Consider the following 20848-nt stretch of genomic DNA (forward strand, 5'->3'; position numbering starts at 1 on the left):
TAAATGCTATTGAATTTTACTACACAGATTCTACTACACAGATACTACACAGGTTACAGATTCAAGCAGTATCTTTTTGTGAAATCTGTTGGTGTGTTATCTGTGAAACATCAACCTGAACAAAGCCCAATGGAAAAAAAAGAATATCTTGACATCCTGTCATACCTAGGATACACTCCTGACTCATCTATCTTTAAAAGTTTTATTAAGAGACCAAAGAAAAAATATCTTTGAAGTATTTTCCTAGGTTGTTATGTAAGGAATTACGTTGTGTGGTTTTTAAAGCCGTTTAATAATGCATTTATGTAAACAGTGTAAAATTACCTATTAAGCTTTGTACTGTAGATGGTATTGCAGTTCCCAAATGGCACATTTTGGAAGAGCCAACTTCATTTGAAATGTTGGCAAAACTATCAGTGGTGGCTGATAGAGAGGACTGGGCAGAGGGCATCAGGCACCGGCTAAAACTGATGCTCAAGAGTATTGAGAACAGTCAGGATGGGTTATTTTTACTTATTTCCTATTCATAAGAGTGTGTAAATAACACATTTGCTTCTCTGTATGTAACTTTTTGGTCAAGAGGGAATGAAACTCTTTCTTCCCATAGAAAATAAATTTCTTACCTGGTAAATGGGTTGAAAATTGGAAGAAATTCGAAAAGAAAACAAGTGGCTATGGATGGCTAAGACTGTTAAATAAAGTAGCAGATCAACTGTGAGGGGCACTGACTGATACCACAGAGAGAAAAACAGATAAGGGGAGCACTCACTAAAAAAGATTAAATGAAAGAGGGCTGTTTCCAATTAGCTGGGGTAATTGCTGACAGAAGTACACCCTTCCCATTTTGAAAGGATTTTGTCCATCAGTACTCTGATAATAACTTCTGATAATAGTAGTGATCTTTGAATGTTGAGAATGCCAAATATTAAAATTGGTGGAAAGAATTTTTTCATTTAATATGGAGCTACTTTTTCCTCAAGTGAAATATTAAAATATTACATCAGGGTAACTCTTTGCCAGAGTTCAGGGCTGTTTAAATCCTTTTTCTTTGTTTCTGTGAATATTGTTATAAGTTCTGGTACCTGAGTGTATGACATCCACACTGAGAAAAAGCTATTTAAGAGTAGAGTAATTGGCAGGGAAAATATTTTACACACTTGTTCATGTTTTGCATTTGATTCTTCCTTGTGTAAAATCCTAGATAGACTAAAGTCAATGACAAAGCCTTCTTTGACTTTAATAAAGCCAAAAATTCTCTTTAGGTACAATTACTTTGGTTTTTTAATTTTTATAATAGGTCAATGTCCTTTTTTATAGAAGATTTACCAAATAAGAACTGTGGAGCAAAAGCCCATATTTTGGGAATTGTGAAAAAAATCAGAATATGAAGTTTGATGCATATACACTGTCTTCAAGAAACTTGTTTAAAATTAAGTAATTCGAAAGGGCTCGAGACATAGTGGAAAAAGATGACTGCAAGATACAACGATTCTTTCCCACTTGTGGTTCATTTTGCCCTAATATTTAACAGCATCAGTAACACTTTCTGAAGCAATAACTTTCTAATGACCTCTTCTGTAAACCTTTTTGTGTGTAACTCAGCATGCTAAGCACTGTGAATGATATTAGCTACCAGAAGGATAGAAGATGTATTCTAAACAGTAGTTAAGGCTTATTTGTTAATGTATTTGTTATTGTACAGATGCATATTGTAGTTGGCTCTACCATGTAGTGTTCTGTTTCAAAATGTACTTGCCATTTGAATTCAGTATACTCTTGCCTGTGCTAAAACCTCAAGTTCAAACAGAGAATAACCATTTTTACAATATTCTAAAACTGACTTGCCTGCATCCCAAACTACTGTTTACTTGTAGCTTTTTTAACACTAGGAATGTATCTCATCTGCAGTGCAGAAAGTAGAAAATAACAAAAATAGCTCTATGGTGTGGTGTTTGTGTTGTCCTTGATCACGTCAGCTGAAGCAGTGGAATTTTGTTCTCTGTAAATGGCTCCCAGGAGTCCCACCAACAACTCATACTGTTGATCCTTTCTTAAAGGTGATGCTTCTAGCCCCCTGCCTCCCCCCTAAATGGGATATGTTGATTTATTTTTTTAAGCTATATTGTACATTTTAAACAAAAGTATGTGTTATGTATGCCTAAGTTGAACCAGCTTTTTTTCAGCAGGAAAATAAATGTTCTTACTTCACAGTTTCTGGGTAAAGTTTTAGTTTACTTATAGCTAGAATTATTTAACTTTAGAGATGTATAGATCATGTGTCCAAAGCCAAACATACTGAAATTTTGTTCTTAAGGGAATTAAAATGAGCGTGGTTACTTTACATTGGACCACTTCCTTGGCTGCTTTTGCAGATTTTAAACTTCTACTCTTCACAGTAATGGAAAGTGTTGGGAATTTTGTGTCTTTAGGATTGTGCTACTATGTGAAAGAAAGAATTGTGGTGAATGCCACTATGTAACAAACTCGTAAATTTTCCTTTTATCCCTACCTTCTTTTTCTAATTTATTCTGTACGTTAAGCTTTTGCTGTCAAATAAAGATCTGACGCTGATTCATGCCTTCGTGCCTTGTATGTGTGTACACTCCTTAAAGGACACCTTTTGTCCTTCAAGGGCATATTGATTATCCGGACGAGAGTGTATAAAGGGAAGAAGGGTAGACTCGTGTAGTCATTTTCAGGTTACAGATTCTGCTGGTCAAGCAGGAGTTGTGGAAAACAGAACTTCATTGTCTCATGGATAGCTTCTCGTTTGGTCCTAGGGATCAAACATCAGTGACTCCTAGGGAGTGGTTTCAGGTGTGCCTCCAGTGCCCAGAGCAAACTTTGGCAGGGCTGAGTAGAGTGAGAGAGTCAATGCTCTATTCTAATGCCTTGTGTGCCTGTTAAAGGCAAAGTAAGACCAAAGTGACCTGACAGTCTTGGGGATAGTTTTGCTTTTTACTTCAGAATGAAGCAAGGATAGCTGCTTTCTGGATGCATGTTTTTGAAGGAGAGCGAGATTTTTCAAAAACATGTAACTTCAGTACCCAAGTCATTGATATATTTTTGAAACTTTTACCTACATGTTGGCAGTTCAGTCATTATACTAAGATAAAGAACACTAATCAAACAAATAACATGCAGGCTGCAATGTATAGTGCTTTTATTGCTGTAAAGTGGTTGTGGCCATTGACTATCTGTACAGCGAGACCCTCCACATAGTTATAGTTATCCTTGTTGCAGTAAAGTGTGCAGTGTGGGAAAAGACCTGTGCCTTTAACTGAAGGACTACTACATAGGAAGTACTGCGAATACCTCAAAATGGTGATTAAAAACCGGAAGTGCGCTGTGCACAGAGTTAACAAAGTGTGTGTATAGGAAATTACCAATAGGTAAGTTACAAAACTGGCTCCTATGCTTTGTTAATTTGTAAATGGAAAAAACTCAAACAAAAACCTTTACTGCTCAGTGCAGCGTCAAGTGACTTCTTTCAAAATTTTCCTTTGAATTCAGTACTTTAGTGGAAAACTGAAAAATCATTCTAATTACATGAAACTGGCAGTTCTTTACATTTTGCTTTTGTCTTGAAGTATTGAAAATAGTGGAAAAACATCAATATTAAGTAAGCCTATGTATTGTAAAAATTTTGCTCTTAGCCTTTCTCATTAGTACTTAAGAAATTGTTACAAACCAATACAGACAAACACTATATTAATGGTAGCTGATTTTTGCAAAAATAAAGCTTCTAATTTCCTTGAACTTTTATAGCTCTTTTTAAGGAAGAGGAAAGGTTTAATGTGTAGAAGAGAGAAGGAAGAATTTAAAGTGTCTTTATGTACAGTACAGGATTACCAATTTCGAAAGCAGAGGGACACAATAATATATCTACACTGGAGCATTTCAGCATATGCCAACATCTTGCTTAGAAGTCTGTCGTTCAGCTACTTATTTCAATAAAATTAAGCGAAATGCCTTTATTTCTTGGTAATGCAGATTGCGTTTAGTGAGATGTCATTGTCCTTTGACACTTTTTCTCGTGAAATCATGTTAGTTTTTATTACAATATTTGCTGCTGAGATTAAACATCATTTATGTGCATCTGTTAAATAGGTGGGTTTTATGCTATGGGGGAGAGAGATTCACAAAGTAGTCAACAGAGTGGAAGAAGGGTATTCTGGAGCTGATCAAAGGTGCTGAAAGTTGCATAACTTCGCTGGATCTCTGGTAAAACAGCTATGGTCTCTCCCTAGCTTAGAATTAGTCTTTATGGATCTCTCACCTTGTTTTTAAACAGCTGTATTCCCATACTTGCTCCAAAAGAAATGTTTTCCTTGTTCTTCACAGTTTCTTTGCTCCATGAGGGTAGTAGACTTTTTTCTCTAGTTCCTTTAATGCTAAGTTTTAGAGTGGAGTTACTTCCTTTGGGAAATTACTTTTCTTTTATATTTTCCCCTAAGAATTTTGCATTTAAAAAAAGAGCATAATGTTTGGTTCATATTCTCATTGCACAGCAGGTTTTCTTTAGTACTTCTCACAGGAGTGGTGCTCAGTAATTCTCTGCAGCCCTGCAGTTTAATAGTGTGCCAGCTGACTTCTTTGTTACATGATAGACTGTACTCAGTAAATTAGTTTTAGCACCTGGTATGAGGTTTTTATCTATTTATGTATTTCGTTATTCATTAATTAATCTACCTATGTAGTCTGCATTCTGCAGTGTGCACCTGCAATATGAATCTCAAATGTCATCCTTCTCTGCGGTATCCTAGGCAGACTCCTAAGCCATTTTGATAAGAGTGGAGGCAAGCAGTGAAGATGGTTCCACAAAAAGGAAGAATATGAAAGTTACAGCTGAATGTGAGCTAAAATGTAGAAATACCTTTCCTTAGGTTCCTATCACTTTATTCATGTTAAATCCTGCCCTCACTCATAACAAATGCTTCTCATATTTTTCTCAGCAGACCCTAAAGAAAGAGGCAGTTGCTACTCTTTCACAGGATGTAACTATATCACTTATGTCATGTTTCTGTGCTCCACCAGTTTGAAACATCAAAGTGAATTTGTTCTGATATTTGGCCAACTTGTTTAGTCATCCCTCTAGACAAAACGTTTATCTGGATTTTTGGTCTACAATGTGGCTAGAATGTACGCTGCCCAGATGTGTTTTCCTAACTTTGATGCAATACAATAAAGCAAAAATAAATACCTTTTTGAATACATCTTGTTATGACCAGTAATGGATGAAACTAAGTTAAAACTATTAGATTTGACTGAACCAGAGCATGAGCTTAAAATGTATTACATCAGGGAAATGAGATAAAAGTGTTTAAATTGAGCTCTTTTTTTGTTGTTGTTAAGGGAGAATTTTTGCTTATCAGAAAGCTTATCTCAGCCAAAATCAGTAAGAGCATTTGTTACTAATTTAGTGGGGTGTGTTTGTGTGTGGTTATATATTAGCCTTGAAAAAATGTGCTTTTTCTTGTTACACATAATTGAGGGTACTATTTGTTAATCCAGATATTATGCAGTAGAACTATGCATAAACTTTTCTGATGCAACCAGGAGATTTTTCTAGATTTAAAACAGAAAGATATAAGGTTAATTATCACATTTCAAAGCCATTTTCAGGCACTGAGGCATACTTGACACTTGCAATTTCTATCTTTCCTCTGCTTCACTACTTCTAGTAGTCCCAACTGGAATCTTAGTCTAAGCCAGCAGGATTTGAAAAGGATCTTACATATCTTTTGTCCCATCTCCTCCATAGATTCAGCTGCTTGTTAAAATGAAGGAGGAATCAAGGAGTGAAATGTTTGCATGGAAGGTTGCAATATTGCATTAATTGCATTAATAATGCATTAATTTTTGTGCATTTGAGGGAAGGCTTTTTAAACTTTTTTCCTTCATGGAAAAAAAAAAGGTGTCTCTCCTAGGAACTAAAGTTGAATTGGTCTTTTAGGCTTTCTGAGGGCACCTTCAAAGCCTTTTTGAACGTGGGACATTATTCCCTCTTCTCCCTCCCTTTAAGGCCAAGTTGGCCTGAAACCATCATCTTGCTTTTCTGTCAGCATACCAGGGCACAGAAGCAAGGAGGCTAGGTCAAAAATGTGTTTATGCTCACAAACTGGCAGCTTTGCCACACAGGTGTTCTTTTGGTAGAGAATTTGTCATGCAATAAACTGACATGGGAAGGACTTTCTTTAATCTATTTGGTAGCTCTTCTGTTTTGGGGGTTTTTAAAAATTTATTCTAAGGAAAAGAAGAACGTGGGATATGAATGGAGTTAGCCCATTCCCTACTGAAAGTTGTATTTCCAAAGTGAAGGAGTTCTGCCTATACCATCCAGTTTGTACTGTTTTTTCATAAAATTTCTCAGAGGATAAATGATTATAAGTGCATCATTAAATACTGTATTTTGAACTGAATGTTAGAAATCCATTATCTTCAGATATATTTAGAAGTTCAACAGGAGAACAATGTGGAAATGTGATGATGAATAGTAAAGTCCCAATCCTGCAGATACTTACATACATATATAATGTTGGCATTTATTTTATTGGGCATCAACCTGTAGCCTATGCTGATACTTCTTCAGTCAGAATAATGCTGTGCTAAAATCATTTTTATGCATTAAAATAATTGCTGGCTTTGTAGCTCACCTCATTTGAATTTAAAACCAACCAGGTTGAGGGAGGAGTGTTTACTTGTTTTTGTTTTATTTTTTGATTTCTACTTGAAGTTCAAATTCCTCGATTTACAAGGCTGAATGCCCTGCCTCATGAGTTTATCATGTGGCTAGGGCAGGTGTGCATGTGAAGAAAACTGCACTTGATTTTGTTCCTGCTGGCTTTGTTCATGTGAACTAGCAGAGGATTTTAAGTGGGAATTTTCTTAACTCCTCTGTTTGAAAGGAGAGAGGTGTTAGGAAGAATGTGCAGTTCCAGGTGCACATAAGAATGCAATCATTGCCTTGACCGTTATCTCCAGCACAAATCTGGTGCCTAAAAGTATATGTTGTTTTGATCACCCGATGAAGAATTGCAATTTAATACACTGTAATGTGGCTTCAGGTGGTTCCTTCTTTCATTTCCTTTCTTTTTCTGTAGATGGAGGGTCACAGGGATATGTTAAACTTTTTTGCTTCTGTATTACTCAGTGACTCTATTCCCCTGTTCAGCTTGGCAGTAGGATATTTTCGGATGGTTTTCTTGTTTATCAATGCTTGTTCCCAGTCTTGCTCCCAGAAAATGAAGTCTACATCACTGAAAACAATAGCACCTTTATGGAAACACTGTTGTCATAGAAGTCAGATGTGTGAAATAAGATGCACCTCAATAAAGTTTGTAAAAGTTATTTGCTGGGTATTGTCTTGGAGCAAGCATTATTTGGTCTGTGCTGTACTTTGTCTGTGGAGGAATACAAGATTCCAGTCTGTCTGAAACTTTGTTTTGGCACCTTGCGTGAGCACTGAAGTTATATTTTCATTAAAAGAATGTTCTGAAACTGTATTTCTTTTGTTGCTAATAAATGAGTCCAGTGTCTTTGAGTTCTCTCCAAGTTTTATACAGATTATGTTTTTTGACTGAGTTATGTAAAACCTGCATCTCATTGTAGCATTCTTTTGTTTTGAAATGGTTATGCTTCTTTCAGAAGAAGAAATAAAGAAGATATAGAAATATTTCTAATTAAACACAAGATATTCAAGAAAGCAACTCATATGTTTTATGTCACTTTGACTTGAGAAGTCAAATGTACTGGCACATGCTTTTAAGATTTTATTAATAATCAAGATAGCCTATCAAGTATCTCAAAATGATAGAATCACAGAATGGTTGAGGTTTGAAGGGACCTTAGGAGATCATCTTGTCCAAACTCCATGCTCAAGCAGAGTCACCTAGAGCATGTTGCCAAGGACCCTATACAGACAGCTTTTGAATACCTTCAAGGAAGGAGACTCCACAATCTCTTTGGGCAACCTCTTCCAGTGTTCAACCACCCTCTCAGTGAAGAAGTGTTTTCTTATGTTCAGATGAATTTCATTTGTTTCAGTTTGTGCTCAGTGCCTCTTGTCCTGTCACTGGGCATCACTGAGAAGCGTCTGGCTCCATTTTCTTTACACTCTTCCTTTGGATATTTCTACACATTTATAAGATCCCTCTGAGCCTTCTCCTCTCCAGGCTGAAAAGTTCCAGCTCTCTCAGCCTTTCCTCTTATGAGAATTACTCCAGTCCCTTGATCATCTTAGTAGCCCTTTGCTTGCTCCAGCAGGTCCACGTCTTTCATGTACTAGGGATCTCAGAACTGGACAAAGTACTCCAGATGTGGCCTCACCAGGGCTGAATAAAGGGGAAGGATCACCTCAGCGTGTTGGCAATGCTCTGCCTAATGCAGCCCAGGATACCATTGGCCACCTTTGCCACAAGGGCATGTTGCTGGCTCATGTCCAACTGGTTGTTCCAGCAGGACCCCCAGGTCCCTCTCTGCAGAGCTGCTTTCCAACAGGTCAGCTGCGAGCCTGTCCTGGTGCCTGGGGTTATTCCTCCTTAGGTGCAGGACTCTGCACTGGCCATTGTTGAACTTCTTGAGGTTCCTCTCTGCCTGTTTCTCCATCCTGTCAAGGTCCCTCTGAGTGGCAGCACCACCCTCTGGTGTATCAGCCGCTCGTCCCAGTTTTGTATCATCAGCAAACTTGCTGAGGGTATACTCTGAGCCCCATCGTCTAGGTCACTGATGAATAAGTTGAACAGGATTGGACCCAGTACTGACCTCTGGGGGAGACTGCTAGCTACAGGCCTCCAACGAGACTTTACGCCACTGATCACAACGCTCTGAGTTCTGCCTTTCAGCCAGTTCTCCGTCCACCTCCCTGTCCACTCATCTGTCCTGCACTTTCTGAGCTTGTTTATGAGAATGTTACAGGAGACAGTGTCAAAAGCCTTGCTAAAGTCAAGGTAGACAGCATCTACTGCTCTCCCCTCATCAACTCAGCCAGTCATCTCATTGTAGAAGGCTGTCAGGTTGTTTAAGCATGATTTCGCCTTTGTAGATCAATGCTGACTACTCCTGATCACCTTCTTATCCTTTGTGTGCTTTAGAGATGAGGCATGCAGGATGAGCTGTTCCATCAGTTTTCCAGGGATCGAGGTGAGACTGACTGGCCTGTAGTTCCCTGGGTCTTCCTCCTTGCCCTTCTTAAAGATAGAGGTGACATTTGCTTTCTTCCATCCCTCGGGCACCTCTCCTAATTGCCAGGCCTTTCAAAGGTGATTGAGAGTGGCCTTGCAACGTTGGCCAGCTCCCTCAGCACTTGTGGTTTCATCCAATCAGGGCCCGTGGATTTGTGGATGTCAGGTTTGCTTAAATGATCCCTAAATCGATCCTCTTCATCAAGGGAAAGTCTTCCTTTCTCTAGACTTTGTCCCTGGTCTCCAAAGCCTGAGATTCCTCAGGACCAGTCTTGCCAGTAAAGACTGAGGCAAAGAAGGCATTCAATATCTCTGCCTTTTCTGTATCCTTTGTCACCAGGGTCCCTGCCGCATCAGCAGCGGGCTCACATTTCCCCTAGTCTTCCTTTTGTTGCTAAAGTATTTATAGAAGCCCTTGTTGTCCCTGACATCCCTTGCCAGATTAAACTCCAGATGTCAAAAATAGAAAAGAAATTTGTATTATAAAGAAAAGAGGTCTTGAAATTAGTGTTATAGTTAGTTTCAGCTTCTAATTAGCCTGCTGTCCTTTTTCATGAGTTGCTATGTTTAGGATTTGTTTCTAGTGCAGTCTTTTAATGTAATATGCTATCCAGCCTGCATGGGAAGTTTGGAAAATTGATCAGGTAGGTCAGTATAAAGCAGAAATGCCAAAATTGCAAATGGGATTGGATGGACAAGTTTCATGGCTTGGAATTTAGCTTAATATTGCACTGTCTTGACTGGCTTACTGATTTGTTTGATGTTGATACTTTTATCACTTAGAAATGTTGAAATGGAAATTCAGGGAGTTGTATTCACTTCAAATGGAAGTATATCTGTGTTCTGTATGAATAGGATTTGTTTGTATTAATTTAAAAACAAATTTTTCAACAGCATGTTTACTGCATTTCATATAATAAAATATAAATATGAGACAAGCCTGATTTAAGAGATATTTGATTAACCATATACTTTGTAGGAAGCAATGACGATTCTCGTGTTTAGTCTAGATTTTTAAAACTCCTCTCATCCCGTGATACCTACCACGCTGCAAACACATTTCTCGTCACTATGTGCATGAGACTGATCACACTGGGAGTAGTGCTCTTTAATATGATGAAATCCTGTCTTTAGTAAATCAGTGTTGTTTTCCCACTGATGTTAGTAAAGCCAAGATTTTGCCCATTGAGCTTCACTGTGCATAAATGTTTGCAGAAATAGGGTCTCATGGGTCTCTCTTGATTTCCTGACATCCATAGATCCCTTTGGACTGAAATACACTTAGAAATTTGCAGGCTGAGGCCCCTGGAAAAACTATTTGTTTAGGTGTACGGCTTATTTTAATATGCCAAAGATACAGCTTAATGGTTTCAAATTTGTTACTTTATTGTAAAATAATTTTTTCGTCATTACATAATATCATACATTTGTTGATATAAACCAAGCCCTCCACCTCTTTCTCCATTTAGCTAATGTTTGGCTGTATTTTTTTTTACTCTTTTATTTTATACATAGCTGCTAATTCGCAAGCAGCTTTGCAGTGAAACTCTCTTGAATGTTAATTGACTATAAAAGATTCTCTGACATGTCTTGTGCATTATTTGGCACATCTCTATGCTTAAATGGAACTTTTGTTTCGAAGGGCTAAGTAAAGGATTCATTGTAACTCATTGGCTTCATGGGGTTTGTGTAATTTGTACCAGATGTTCTTTCACTCAGATAAGCTGCTAATTTTACAACTCCACTTTTAAATTTAGATTTGTAGTATAGAACTTGCTTCTGAATGTATTGGAAAATATTATATGCATTTTGGAATAAATTATGTTTGTGGCCTTCCATCATGAAAGATTCCTTTTTTTGCCCTATCTTGGTATTTAACATTTGTACCAAAGAACAAGCAGTTACTCTTCTGCAAAGCTCGCTGCAATATTTACCTGTGGAGAGCCTATCAAGAGGAGGTATCAGAGAGGTATCTAAATCATTTTCTTCTATGTATTTGTCTTATTCATCACATTAATTTATCTGGCTTCTCAAAAACCCTACATCCCTTTAAAAAACAACCAAACAGAGAAAAGTAAATTAATGAAATTAAAATGCCTAAACTGGAGTTCTTATCCCCACGTGGAAGAAATACTGGAGACGACAGGAGTTCTGCTTTTCTGTTACTGTGGATTTAGAAACAAGGAAGCACAGATAATATAGTGATAGGCAGCAATATAAAATACTAGGATGTGCTTAAAAGAACCAATAAACTGACAACAGTGATGCAATCAAGCAAATTTTTGCCACTGCTTTTATACTGCTAAATATAGAAAATTACTGAACATTAGTTTGTGTGTATGAAGGACAGCCCAGTTAAATCTAGTTGTGGAATATGGTTATGCTTACTGCAATTAGATTGTAGCTGTTCATAATGCAGAGCACACCAGGTCATCTTCATGCTTGGGTTTCACTGGCCTAGCTTGTTTAAATCACCTTTGTCCAATCGTAATAGAGATTTCCTGTGGAGTAGGGTGACATTGATCTATCAGGTTTTTAATTTGGGTTTAAATGTATTAACAATTAAATGCTTTTAGTTAATTCCCTCGGATGCCTGGGGTTCTGAACCTGCTAAATATTTTACAATAACCTTTTAAAAATGTCCTAGTTAAAACAGAAGAAGAATATAATGGTATAGATAAAAGCTGGGGAGTAGAGACTTGTGAAGACAAAGTAATAGTGTATTTCCTTACTGAAAGTTTTAAAGAGAAAAAATAAAAAGAGGAGAGATCTTTTTGCTTTTACATTGTCCATGCCCATACTTTCACATCTTTCGATAGCTGAAAAGATAGTTACTTTATCCCAAACGATTCCCTTATTAACATCATTGCTACTAGTTCCTGAAATAAAATAAAAAATGCATGTGATTCACAGTGGTGATAATCCACTATCTCTTTGGCTTGTGGAGATAAGACTCAGATTTATTATATGTGAAGACTGAGTGGATTTTAAATTTAAACAGTACATGTGTTTGACTTTTAAAGAGGGTTTGAGTTGGCTGTGGCTTTAATTTTTAACCTGTGTTGTGCTTGTAGAAAATACTGATTCTTGGTAAATTCCAGTTTTGAATGGTGCAGTAGAGATAAAAATAATCATTCTGTCATGAAAATAATATAGACATAGGCTGTTGAAATGTAAGAATTGGAGACAACACATAACGTGCCCTGCAACCTTGAATATTTCATTAATCTAGCTGTTCTAGTTTCCAGAGGCACAGATTACTATAGTACTTATTTGCAGCGATCAATAATTTCGTGTTTGTAAACTGAGGCAATAGGATTTTGGGAGGTGGCTGAATGCATCCAGATAACAAAGTATAGATCATAAAGCTGCAGTGTCTCTTGGGTCTCTGCTGCCGTTTCAGATCATGGTCTTGTTGGGTTTTACTTGAAAGCTGAGTATTCGGTGTCTGTATGAACTGATGCTTTTTTGGCATCGTGGTGGCCCTACACCACACTTCCAGAAACCACTGTCATGGTTAGCACTAGCTGACATCTTACCTGAGTCAGATGCTTGTGGCCTGGGGTACTTAATGTGACTTTGCACTCTCACATATGCAGCGCAGTGCTGTGGGAATGTGGCCGTGTCAGAAGGGCTCCCCTGTGGGAGTGCCGTGGTTAGTCTTTCTGGTGACGGCATGTTTGATAAGGATCACTGCTTGACATGGATATCTTTGCCTACATTCCATAAGGCTTTAGTCACATGTCAGGAGCTGGGTGCACAATGGCTGTTGAGTGAGCTGGTCGGCACAGGCAATCAATCTGCTAATAACCGTTCAGATCCTTTGAAAACTACTTTGAGATTGTTCATAAAAAGAGATTTTACTCCCGAATAAAGGATTTTATTAATTAAATAGATATTATCATTTGTCATATTGTCTTATCTGTCCTAAAGATTTGCTTTACTGGTGTCTTAGTTTTTGTGTGTGGTTGCATGCCATGTGTGCAAGTTGAACAAAAGAGCGTGTAGGGAAAAAAATATTTGGTGACTTTGAATGCTTATTTGTTCTATGTGAGTTAAGATATGTGATGGAGATTTCTTAAAACCACAAGAAAAATACTGTGTTATATCTTGTTACAGATTTAGCAACTGAATTGTATTTCCATCTCTCAAATGAGTGAATGTGGTACAGGGTAAATCAGAATAAAAGTTCTGTTACAATAGGAATGAACAAGCAGTAATCCTAGGAGTTTTCTGTTCTCTATTTTTGTGGTTTGCATTCATTAAAATCCTATTTTACGAGGATCCAATTGTGTTTAAAAATAGTTGGAAGGGGTTGGATCAATTAAGTACTTTGCAAGAAATTATGACATATTAAGCTAAGAACAATTACCACAAGAGAGCCATGAGCTCGTGATCACTGTTTCTGCTTGTGTAAGAGTTTTTGTGTACAGAATGACTTTGTCTTTTGAAACAAGGTAAAGAGGCTTTAATATGATTGTGGCTTAATCTACTGTGTGGTACATAGTAATTGTCTTGCTAATTCATTATCTGTTTCAGAATAATTACACTTCTGATCTGGTTTTTCATATTTTAAGAATTTCACATGGAAGACTCGCTCCTCAATGCTATATATGAGAAATCCTGTACCCCTTAAATTCCAAACTTCTGCTTTCTTCAAATTTAGTTTCTGTTGAAAATGAAGATGCTTCAAACTTACCAGAAGTTGAACACACTATGGTAGAAATTGATGAGAAGAAGACTAGTTGGCTAAAGTTTCACCAGTGGTGAACAGTTACGTTTTTCTTGGATGTTATGAAAAGCAAACAAATTGTCAGTCATATCTGTTTTTCTTCATTTCCTGTTCTCCATTTTAGCATTTGGCATAAAACCTGTGCGAGTCTTCAGTCCCTACGGTGTTAAAGGCTCCAAAAAAATACACTCCCCACTCAAAAGAGAGCTGGATGGACCTTCACACTCATTTCTTACCCTTTACTTTTTAAAAAAGTTTTCTTAAACTTCCTAGTCAGCTAATAAGAATACATGTTGTATTTTTCCAGTAGGACTGAACCTGGCAGAGTAATGTTCATTATAGTCCCAAGCAACTTGTCCGAACATGCAAGAGGGGTATGTTGTAAGAATTTTTCGAAAGGGATTAGTAACTTTGAATAGTTATTGCTGGATGCTAAACACTACACTAAAAATATCTTTATGTAAGCACCAATAATGGAGAAATCTGAAAAAAATTTTTGAACTTGAATCACCATTAGTTTACAGTTTTTAAATGCTTCCCATCTTATAAGTTCTACTTTGCAATGAAAGCTTTGTGATATTAAGAAACAAGGAGAAAGGAAAAAATTGAATTGATAGTTATATGGCTTATGCTCTTCATGTGGACTTTTTACTTGATAGTTTCCAATTCAGTTAAAGTCTTTGTATCTAAAATGCATTTGGGACTGACAGTTGCAATATTTTTTTCCACTTATTCTGTGAAGAAATAAAATACACAGGGAGGGAATTCCTTTTTTTGTTATTTTATATCTATTTACAAAGATAATAAAACAGATCTTAACTAAATAGATTGAACAACTGCCATGAAAACAAAGGCGTAGTTGGTAAATTATGGAGAAATCATGACTGGATCTGAGGAGACTGGGATCTCAGTCTGCAAAGACAGAGATTCTTTTTCTCTCTCACCTATTGTAAAATATTATTAGAGATGATGCTCAGGTGAAGATAAAATGTGGATGTTAGAAAATGTTTTTAGAAGTTATTCTTCTTTAAATTCTGTGAGTTTTTGAATGAAGATCTCAGAACACTTCTAAAACTTATAGCTGATGTCTTAGGAATTGTTTAAAGTAATTTTCCTCTGAGGAAAAATGTATATGTATTTTTTTTAAATCTTAAAAACCAAGTGTGGTGCTGTGTGTATTGTCAAAGTATCTTTAGTCTCTTCTTTGTTTCTATGGCTTCTCAGCATATCTCAAGGGATGCAGTACTGATCATCTTTGCTTTATCTGTCGTAGAGGCTGGAGTTTTTAAACTAGAATGGCAGTGTGTATCTTCATTATCTTACAGTAATTAAGCTTGTGTTTTCCTGAATATTCCAGAACTCATGAAGCTACATGAGGCCAATTCTTTGTCTATAAGCAGAATAATTTGTACTTACAAATGTTTTTTTTTCTTTGATTTCTCTGTAAGTGTGAAGTGGAACTCATATATATACGCTGTTATGTAAAGATTTCTTTGCTATATGTTTGAGTAGTGTGCAACCCTCCAAGACCAGTACTTTTCTGCTGGAAACTTAGTCCTGTCACTGGTGTAAGGCTTGTCTTGTAAAGGGTGCCTTTTAGAGCAACAGTACAATTTTGTACCAAAGACATCATTTTCTGACAATATAACCTTTTAGAGTTTTAATAAAGCTAATTTCAAAATAGATTATAGGCTTAGTATATTAGGTGTCATTTGGGAGTATTGTGACATACGTACTTAGATCTGTAGACTATGAAAAGATGAGCAGCTGCTCCTTTGTACATGGTTGTAAAATGGCAGGAAAGCAACCTCTGAAGTGGAGGATTCTTAAAGTAAAAGGTCATGTCAATAACTTCTTATTTATACTTCAAAAGGATACACTATGGAAAAAGTTCAAGTATAGCACAGAATGAGAGACCATCTAGGAATCCATGAGTGACTCGGACTAGGAGGTGTTTAGCTGTTTAGGGTAGATGGAGTTCATGTAGCTGTCGCAGCTACACTTGCTACATCTCTTGCCTGTGTCTTCGCACTTACTGTTGTTAACTGAGCCTTACCCAGAACAGGATACAGCTTAATTCCAAATTCCAGGAACTTTTGAATTTATTCATTCCACTGTCCCATCCAGCAATGATATTATGAGAAGCATACTGATGAATGTCAGCAGTGTATTAAATTCATCCTAGCATACTTTTGTTCCTAGAAATCTCAAAGGCATGTTGAACAGGAAAGGTGGTTGATTAGTTTCTGTAAGGCCCCCATTAGAGGGCAGAGAACTTGTCTGCTGTTGTATTGTGTGTCTTCTCAGACAGATGAAGCTGTGTGGTGCATACAGTTAAGGGGTACAGTGGTCAGGTGCCTAACCTTGATGAAGAGTACTGTATAGCGGTGTTGTGCAGTTCTGTCATCCATAACTTGGTGTCGAAGAGTAGCTGCAATTGTGGGAATGGTACTTTGTGTAGTATACAAGGTCAGAAGGGTGCCATGACTTTGAGATGAACAAACTGAATGCAGGCATGTTTACATCAGATCTCACATGCTTGACTCATGTCTGTGATACTGGTGCTTTCCTGTAACCAATTTCAAAGCATGTCATGTCAGCTTTCACTCTTTGGGATTAATTTCTCACTGATTTTTGAGCAGAGCTTTATTCCTTAGTCTGGTTAGCTGGGCCTTTCTTTTGTTACTTGGCTCTCATGGATGTAGTGTTTGGACTGAGAGGTGTCCTGTGGGTTCTCCGTTTTATTTGGAAACACTACATTTTAAAATCTAAAACAAAAGCTATCAACACGTTTTGTTTGTAAGGCTTCATATTTATGTGTCTTTATCTTCCCAGTCGCATGGGAACCTGGAGGGAACACACACACATCTCTAATGCCAGTGTTGCAGATTAAAAATAGTTTTCCTTCACCAAATGCTAACAGCTGGCTGGCTTTGTTTCCAGGCTGAAGATGCATTGTATAGTATTTTCATTTTCATGCTGTTGCCAAATGTTAATGGATCAAGCTCTGCAAGCTTTACTTTGTAAATTCTGTTGTAATACTAATTACACTTTAACTGCATTTTTGTAAGGCCTTTCACAACTCTGGTCAAGTACCTATTACCCCATTTTGTAGATAAATAAACAGGAGAAAGTGGTTAAGGCAAGTGCTTTGTGTTGATTTAAAAGACAGTGAAGATAATCAGCACTGCTGCAAGCCAAGTATTATTTAGGCTACAAGAACATCTAGTGGCATTAATGAGAACAAGTTGCAAGTTGTGCTCAGACCCTACTATAAACCACTTACTTTTGTTCCTTTCTTTCAGCTAAAATAATTCAGTGTGAGTAGCATGGAAAATCTACTGTTGGCCTATTGAAATGATAACAACTGAATATTGAAATCGCTGTCATCTTCACTTTTTTATCAGTGATGAAAAATGTCTGAACATTTTATTTCAAGAAAGGAGGAATTTATAGCAGTATTTTTCAAATGTCCATTTTATATTGCTGTGAGTGGACAGTATTGTCTATAGTGAAAAGGTATTTCGGAAATGAGTAAAATACCACATAATAGCTTTCCTGTTTTTTCACCATCTTGAAGTGCTCAGTAAACATATCCTACCATCTCACAAGAAGTGAATCTGCTATTTCATTTTATTTTGGAAATTCTTTCATAATGTCCAGCAGTTTTGTTAAAGTGGTATTGACCTCATAAACATGATCCATAGTGTTTTCATTTGGCATAAATGCTGAAGCAACTAGTGCAAAATGTGGAGAGACCCGAGAGTTAATAAAATAACAGATGGCAGTTATATTCATGTGGAAATAATTGTAAATTATATTTTTAATGGAATAAAATCAATGTATTGCTTTTGATTAATAGAACAGGCTTGCTGGTCATATGGGGATTAGCATCATGTGTGGTATAAAAATGAAAGTTACAGTTTGTTATCATATATTATGTGCTATGATGGGGATCAACTTGAGGAATGCCTTATAGACTTATGCACTAAACAGAATCCTTTCTACACTGATTGTAGTAATAGATTAATCCTATTGCCATATGGACTTGAAATTACCTTGGGTAGGCAAAAGAAAAGTCTAGGTAAATAATAACTCATTTAATAGTCTCTGTGGTTTGTGTTTATGGAAAACAGAATTCTTCAGGATCTTCTGAAGGAAAATAAGAGTGTGTCAAATGCAACTTCAGTGTTGAGTGTTCAAGGATGGTAAAATTATACCTAACAGAAGTTTGTAATTTTTTCAGGTAATAGCTCTAGCAGATGGAGCAGAGGAAAACCAAGCCAATGTGTTCCAGGCATTTACGAAGTTGAAAAGTGCCACCCATCTGGTGGTTATGCTGATTAGTCTGTGGCAGAAGCTCAGCACTGATCAAGTTGCTATTCTGGAAGCTACATTTTTGCCATTAGCACAAGATACGCAAGAGCTGGTAAGAATCTGTAGAAGTTACTGGGAAAATGCTCATTTAAAATAGTCTAAGCTCTTAAATTTACATGTTTCGTGTTTACTCTGTCGAAGATTGTTCTTTGAAGGGATTTAGTAGGCTTAATAGGTGGGTGTTTGATGTAAACTACATTAATGTACTCCTATTTTTCTGTGAAGTCATAGAATGGTTCATTTGAAGAGATGGCTTATACCAGTTAACTTCCAGTTAGCCCATCCTTGCTTATCAAGCCAAGTAGGAGTATCTCACTGAAAAAGTTTAGCTGGTTTTAGCGCTGTCTGGTTGTTATCATTAGCAGAGTAGTTCCAATTTTTGTTAAAGATACTAATATAAAACACTATGTAGTATACACACTATGTAGATGCTATAATATATAGACATATATTCACAGTAATATAATATATTGAATCTGTTAATTAAGCTTTTGCCACACACCATCTTCAGTGTTTGCACATTGGTTTATATAGCGGATGAAAGTTATACAAAGAAAATACTGTGAATAGATAACATGCCAATATTCTCCCAACCATGCTCTGTATAATCTTACATTGTGTAGATATCTTGCAAATTCTGCTCTGATTTAATGAGCGTGGGACATTATGTGCAAAGTTCGGAGAACAGTTTGTAAAGAAAGACAGTGCTGCATTCTATCCAGAAATGAGGGTGCTAGTTAAACTACACTGCTTTAGTAAAATTAAGGAATGTTCTGAATTTGTAATAACTACAGTTAGCTTCAAGTATAGCTTTTTCACTGGGTTGTGGACTGAAGTATTTAGAGACTGTGTGCCACAATAAGAACTGAAGTAAACTCTGGTGACATTTTCATCTCTCAACAAAGTTTCTTTGAGGTATGTGATTTAAAGTATACTGTACAGCTCTTCTTACAAATGGATTACATCTAATTTAAAAAACCCTATCTGAATACACTTTCATTTTCATGCTCTTCACTGTGTTTTTGCAATGTGTAGCCAATCCAGGTTTCAGTTCATACCCAGAACACCTGGAATGGTTTGTGGCAATTTTAGAAAGCCTCTGCTAGGTTTCAAGTCAACCTAGGATCATGTACAGTTTCAGCTAGGAAAAAAAGTGTGTCTTAGTGTTTTACATGATTTTGACCCATAGCAGGCAAAGCAAAACAGTTTGGATGAGATTTGCTTTAGATTTTTGGCTCATTTAAACTTGAAAATCAAACTGCACAACTGAGGAGTATGCATTCATGTGAATGAAATTGAAAGAAGGTTCATAGGAATCTCCTAAAAGCCCAAACAACCATTTTTTGCATGACTCACTTTTATTTTGCCATCAGGAACTGCATTGCTTTAACATATGTTTTGATACAACATGGTGAAGTCTGTTGCACGTCCTATAATACAAGATATCACTGCAATACATATCTCAATGTGGCTTTGATATAGTAGTTCACAGTATTCCATGTTAAGCTGTAAGACATCACATATAAATATTGTAAGGATGTGCATCCTGCAGAGCGGCTAGGATGAAAAATGTAAACCTGCAATAACTGGAGGTGGAAATGGAAATGAAACCTTTACAAAATATTGAAATACATGCCATATTGAAGTTATTATGGTACCGCAGAAATCTGAATGTAATTTAAGGAGAGGTTTAGTGAGGCAGGGGGAGGGAAGGGAGGAATCTTCTGACATACCAATGGTATTTACAGAAAGAAGCTCCCAGCTAGTGTTCAGGTTTCCTCACAAGCAGTTGAGTGGAACTGCGGTGAAAGAAAGTACTGTGAAGAATTTTTATTTACTCTTCAAACAATTCTGCACAATGGTTTGTTGTATTTTTATTTGGATGGAATGTGTTAGAAGACAGTTTGGATGCCGTGTACCTCTCCAGAAGATTTTCTGCCTTGTGAACATTAACCTCTGAAAGTGTTTTTTTAATAAAAGGGAAATGTTTAGAATATACTGTTACCGTAAAAAGAAATGCTTCTCTAACCATAACATCAACATTGTTCCCATACATGCCATTCCATTTAGAACAGATTGCATCTTGTTTTCTAGACCTGGCAATCACTCCAGTCAGATTTTTAGCAAATAGAAAAGTCATGTTTTGAGTTCCTGTTGTCACCAAATCTTTCTCAGACCTCTAAATGGTTTCTGTTGCTTAAACTTTTGTTTAAGAGCATATAAAATTTGGTTTTCTTACCTACAAAGGTATAGCAAAAGTAATACTGCAAGCTTTCAAAACAAGTCACTTCTGTGAAGCTGGGATTTTCCCTTGTGCTTTGGTGACAAGGGATCTTCAGATTTCTGAAAAAAAGTTTCATTTTTCCCCTTCCAATTCATAACAATCATTGTATTTTCTAACAACTTAGATATATCCTGGGAATAACAGATTTTTGGCATCAAATACTTTATTTCTAACAGTAAACTTCTAATTAACACCTAAATAATATTTCTTTGACTAAACTGGCTAAAAGAGTGGCTGCTGTTCAATCCTGGAAATTCAAGAGTTTAGCCCTTT

At 36.7% G+C, this 20848-nt stretch overlaps 1 protein-coding gene across 5 annotated transcripts in view; it reads left to right on the forward strand.

Annotated features, from left to right (window-relative positions):
- Window positions 1–20848, forward strand: part of BBS9 (Bardet-Biedl syndrome 9) — a 319236-nt gene that overhangs the window by 126353 nt on the left and 172035 nt on the right. For all 5 annotated transcript variants that reach the window (XR_010387693.1, XM_026100770.2, XM_064506543.1 and 2 more), the window contains one exon: window positions 18161–18343. Coding sequence is in view for 4 of the 5 variants with exons in the window: in XM_026100770.2 (XP_025956555.2) it covers window positions 18161–18343 (183 nt within the window). In the remaining variant the exon portion in view is untranslated. The remainder of the gene's footprint in view (window positions 1–18160; window positions 18344–20848) is intronic.

Source organism: Dromaius novaehollandiae, chromosome 2 (genome assembly GCF_036370855.1).
Source record: "Dromaius novaehollandiae isolate bDroNov1 chromosome 2, bDroNov1.hap1, whole genome shotgun sequence".
Taxonomy (NCBI): Eukaryota; Metazoa; Chordata; class Aves; order Casuariiformes; family Dromaiidae; genus Dromaius; species Dromaius novaehollandiae.